The sequence below is a fragment of the Nicotiana attenuata genome, unplaced genomic scaffold, assembly GCF_001879085.1.
Source record: "Nicotiana attenuata strain UT unplaced genomic scaffold, NIATTr2, whole genome shotgun sequence".
NCBI lineage: Eukaryota > Viridiplantae > Streptophyta > Magnoliopsida > Solanales > Solanaceae > Nicotiana > Nicotiana attenuata.
This window is the reverse complement of record NW_017676786.1, coordinates 22,344-28,018: the sequence shown is the minus strand read 5'-3', so window position 1 is coordinate 28,018 and position 5,675 is coordinate 22,344. Positions and strand designations below refer to the sequence as shown.

General features: G+C 38.1%; 1 protein-coding gene across 1 annotated transcript; it reads right to left on the bottom strand.

Annotated features, from left to right (window-relative positions):
* Window positions 1–478: 478 nt before the first annotated feature.
* On the bottom strand, window positions 479–3,961 carry LOC109221201 (D-3-phosphoglycerate dehydrogenase 2, chloroplastic-like). Its single transcript, XM_019385666.1, has 5 exons — window positions 3,198–3,961; window positions 1,962–2,338; window positions 1,771–1,881; window positions 1,562–1,657; window positions 479–1,476 (listed from the first exon to the last, which is right to left on the bottom strand). Exons 1-5 carry the CDS (start codon window positions 3,847–3,849, stop codon window positions 805–807), a joined length of 1,908 nt encoding a protein of 635 aa, XP_019241211.1. The 5' UTR covers window positions 3,850–3,961; the 3' UTR covers window positions 479–804.
* Window positions 3,962–5,675: the final 1,714 nt, after the last annotated feature.

Sequence of the window (5,675 nt, the reverse complement as noted above, 5' to 3'; positions counted from 1 at the left end):
TTCTGGAATTAAATTGAGATGAGTTTATCCCATGTTTGATTGGGATAAAATCGTACTATAATTAATTCCGAATTTATAGTATTTTTTTATCCTTATGGATGGATGAATAACTTATCCCGAAATAATTATCATGTATAACTTATTTCCCAGCCAAACTATCCTTTAATAAGCACGCGAATGTGGTCTGTCATTATCTATGTCGAGTAAAAAGAATGTGATGGAGAAGAAAGCATAAAGCTATTATAGTTGATTAATTTCCTCCTTCCTCACCACCCCTGCCCCTAGCCTATGATTAAATTCTACGTATAAAGATTTCTTTAGAATATAGTGCGCTACTTTTCAAAAGAGGAGAACATTACATTTACAATGAACACGCATACCTTTGCGATGCTACTTTTTATGATTTGTTTAACATGTTTCTTTTTTATTTTTCCCTTGATATATAAAGCACATTGAGAAAGATTATGGACGCTTAAAATAAGAGAATAAGTATTCCTGGTAAATCAAAAGCTCAAGGAGGATTACATGAGAAACAACATCGCTTTGATCACTTCGAACAAACACCAAAACGACCACATTAACTAAGTAGAGTAGGCAGAATCACCTTAAGCCAAACTGCAAAATATTAAACTTAGTACACATATATATCTTTTTCTGGAACAAGAAGGCGGACTAGCAGCATCTATTTGAGCTCAACATTCCAGCAGTCAGCCGCGGACAATTGTTATTCTCCAATAATTCCCAGCATAAATATTGGATTTTTCTCAATAATAAGAGTAGTAGTAAGAAGTTCGTTCGTTTGGACTATAGTTTGAGGAAGACAAATTCTTCAATTGCAGATACCTCTCCTATCTTCTTCTGAGTATCCTTGTTTGGTTCTTCGTCTACTCCAATTGCCATAATTGCCTGCTTTCTCTTCACGGTTCTTCCAACGCTCATAAAGCTCACATTCACGTTACTCTCACCAAGTATGTTTCCAACTTGCCCGATCATACCAGGTTGGTCCACTTGTTTGCAAAGGATGAGGTTACCCTCCAAGCTCACATCAACACTAAATGATCCAACGCGTGTAAGATGGGGAACCCCATACTTCACTTTCCCCTCGATGCTGATATTCCCATTCTCTGATAAAGCACTTGCAAATCTTGATTGCACGTTGCTAATTTGAACCTGGATGGACTCAACAGGGTACTCTGGAGACGAATCAACAATAACACGTTCTTCACTAATACGAATACCCTTCTGCTTTGCGCTGAAATCAGCATTTACAAGGTTGATGATTGTATCGGATATTGGCTCAATAATGCCTTTTGTTACCATGGCTCGGAGAAGTCTAGTGTCCAAGCTGTCAGGGTCCCTGGCTGATTTATAGACCACTTTCACATTCTGAATTCCACTTCCACCAGTCACTAGCTGTACAGCCAGTCTACCTAGTTTCTCAGCAAGCACGACATAAGGAGCCAACTCGGACAATACCTGATCACAGAAGCAGGAATTTCATAATCCTTGCTATTGGCTGACTCAAAAGAGAAACATATAGGCACATAATATTATAGTTTACCTCAGGAGGGACCATTGGAGCATTCACAGCGGTAGCAGAAAGTTCCCCATTTAGAGCACCAACAACAGCCTCAGCTATTTCAATCGCAACTCCTTCCTAAGAAAATAGATTTTGAACACATAACTCAAGGAGCAGGAAACAATATATACTCAAACAAAGTCAATATGACAAGCAGGTGCAAATAATTTGTGTGCGAGTGTCAATTGTACCTGTGCTTCTTTTGTGCTTGCTCCAAGATGAGGTGTAACTGTGACATTCTCATGTTGCACTAGTTTGCTATCTTTTGGTGGTGGCTCCACCGTGAATACATCAAGTGCTGCCTGTGAAAGAAAGCGATGACATGTTAATATTTCGAGCTTCAAAGTTAATTGAATAAAGGAACAGAACTAAGTTAGCATACCTGAGCAACTATTCCACTGTCAAGGGCTCTAACTAATGCATCTTCATCAATAACACCCCCTCGAGCAACATTTATAAGGCGAACTCCTTTCTTCATCTTTGCGAATGTGTCATCATTGAATACCTTCTTAGTAGCAGGTGTAAGAGGCATGTGGAGTGAGACGAAGTCAGCAGTGGCTATGGCCTGCTCAAAGGAAACCAAATCCACACCAATAGCGCGAGCTCTGTCAGCTGGTGCATAAGGATCATGGGCAATGACATGCATACCCAGGCCTTTTGCACGTCTTGCAACCTCGGAACCAACTTTACCAAAGCCCATAACTGCTAATGTCTTCCCAACAAGAGAAACACCCACGTACTTGCTGCGCAGCCATTTGCCTGTAAATTAATTGGTTATTTCATAATTGTATATTGTTTCACATGACACCATGAATCAGAGTGCAGATCTAGTTACTCAGCCGATTAAAGAATACAAACCTGTCATATTCTTGGACTATTCATTCCTAGAAACCAACAGATCTGTTTTCAAAAATCCACCCCCACCCCCAAAACCAACCAACCACCACACAAAAAATAAAGAAGAAAGAAACTTGTCCCTGACATGATTGTCTAAATTTGTCATTATCCTTTAACTAGTCAAGCTAAACTTGAAAAATTGAAGCTTCAGAATACATTTGTGTGAAGTTGAAAAGAGAAGGAATACCTTCAAAGTTTGTCTTTTTCCTGTTTAAGTAATTTTTCAAGAATAAAAAATTAGCATATAAATCTTAGAGTACTATTTTTGATTCGTAAACCTTAAGAAGATGGTTTGTACTAACAAGACTACCATCTAATGAAAGAAGTAATGATCTAATCTTTAAGTTAACAATAAAACTTCATTACCTAACCTTAAACTCTACCTGCCCACCAAATGCTTCATTTTCTTTTTTATATGTAATCATATTATTAAATTAATATAGATCCAACAATTCACTCAAATCAAAGTTCCAACAAATCAAATAAATTTACGTCAGAAACGACAAGACAAAAAAATACCTACCGGGATGCACAAGCCATGATTTTTTTTATTTCTTTTTTACTTGTAAATGAAGACTGGAAGCTGTCCTTGTCCTAGTTCGTAATTTAGATACTGAGAATTTAGCAAATACTTCTTATTTTCAGATCTATGCAATAAATCATCAAAAACAGCAGTAGCATTATATATTATATTAGAAGAAGTATTATAAAAAAAAGGTACCAGCTTTCATGGAGGCATCAGCCTGAGCAACGTTACGGGCCATGGAGGTGAGCAAAGCGATTCCATGCTCCGCGGCAGCAATAGTATTAGCTGTGGGCGCATTAACGACGAGGCATCCAAATTCAGTAGCAGCTTGCAGATCCACATTGTCTATCCCAACACCAGCTCTTCCGACGACTTTAAGACGGCCCTGTGCAGCCTCAAAGACTTGTCGAGTTACCTTAGTCCCACTCCGTACAATAAGCGCGTCGCACAGAGAGATCTTAGCGCAGAGATCCTGAGGAGACAAGTCATACGAACAATCCACGTTGCCGAAACTACGGAGCAGGTCCAAACCCGCCTCTCCAAGTTTCTCGGAGACGAGAATGGTTGGCTTGGGAATCGAAACAACGCCGTCCAGATCTCTCGCGTTGGAGAATGAGATGTCGGCAGATTCAACAGTTTTGAGAACATTACAAATGGTAGAAGAAGAATTTGATGGAGAAAACGAAGCAGAAACAGAGTGGAAAAGCTTGAGGGAAGAGGAATTTGAGGAGGCGTGGAGGAAAGAGAGATTTGAAGGCTTATTATGATTTACAGAGGAAGAAGAAGAAGAGAGGAGAGAATTTTGAAGGGTGGTGGCGGCAGTGCGAGGAGAAGGAGTGGACGCCATTATTATGGAGAAAGAAAACTCAAAAAACTCAAAAGTTGTTGGAGGTTTGAGGTTATGGACACTAATGAAATAAAAGACGTTTTGTTTATATAGAATGGAGAATGATCATTGACGGATGAAAATAGCATCTCCGTATTTGGTGGGTATATATACTAATTTTGTTTTTCTAATTTGGACCAACTACTTACCGCTCTTGACCTTTTTGACAAACTTCCTAATTACTAGGATAACTTTTTACTAAAGATAAACATCCTAAACTATTGTATCCTTTCTCCTCTTCTTCTTCCTTCTTTTATGGAAAAAGGGTAAAAATATCTTTTACTGTGCCAAAATGTTTAAGTTTATCCTCTGTATAATTTGGTTCATACATACTCCTTAATAAAATGTCTTATTTTTTGGCGTTTGAGTCTTAATGGAGCTCTTAGGAATTGGATTTAAACAGTGTTCGAATAATCTCCAGTTGATTACTATCCACGAAAATCAACACTTGATTTGATGATTGTTGCGACCAAACACACTCACGCAAGTATACGTGGTCGTCAAGTAATAGAGTAGTGGGTAAAGTATCGTTCTCACGGAGACTTATGATTAACTTTTAACTAATTCAAACTCAAACAACTTATCGATTCAAGAGATTTCTCACAAAATATGTAAGTGATTAATTTACTACCTAAGAAACTATCAAGCAATGAAATAACTAGAGATCAACCACAACACTTAGGCAATTTCAGATAAAAATTAGTAGGAGAGGATATTCCAGGGTCATAGGCTAGCTAACAATCTTGTTGTGTTCTTTGGTTAAACTGACTAATTCATTTATCTGGATTGTTGATTGACAGGGTTAATATTACTCATAAGAATCTGTCGAGTTCTTACTCGCCTACTCAAGGTAACTTAATACCTATATGTCTATTGCATTAAGACTAACAAGAACGCATTTGCACTTCCTGTATTTCAACCAAGCAAGACAATTAGGTATATATCTATCCTAATTGCGAATCCGTTTACCGATGCCCGGGATCAAGAACTTGCTCTATTTAATCCTATATGCAATCTAGAATTTCCACTTTCGAGTTCAACTCTAGATTCGTAAGTAGTATTTCTTTGTTAGCTACTTAGCAAAATAATTAAGAACGGAATTAAATAAACAACCCAATATGATAAAATCAAACTCGTCAATTTAAACTTCAAACGTCAACATTCATGTAGCACCCATGACCCAAGAATAATAGGGTTCTTAGCCACTCATGTTCATACAATCATCAAAAATAATATTTTCAAACATAAAATCAATGAACACTAGAAGAAGAAGAATAGAAGAATTGATCAAATCCGTGCTCCCGAGTGTTTCATACTTTTGTTCCTCTCTCAAAGTAGCATTCTCTTCCCCAAAATAGGTTTAGGTTGGCTTTTATATGAGTTGGGGGCGTCTTGGGGTCGAAATAACCGAGTCCCGGTCGAAATAGGATACTTTCACATTACCAACGCCCAGGGCAGCCTGGGGCGCAAGCCCTGGCGGTAGGTTTGTTGGGCATTCTGTTTTGTGCACCGTAGGTAGCGCCCCACACTCTCTGTGGGGCTCAACTACGCACTTCATTTTCGCTCCAATTCGCGCACTTTCGTCCCAAATTGCATCTTAATGATTCTTACACATAGAAATACCACAAATTAGCACAAATCATTATATTATACATCCGAAGTCTACGAGACATGAGTATAATGCGAGGTAATATACATAAAAATATGCATACTTCAAGGCGAACATATTACTACGATTAACTACTAAAAAAATTAAGCAAATAATAATTGGTCACAAAAAATAGCAG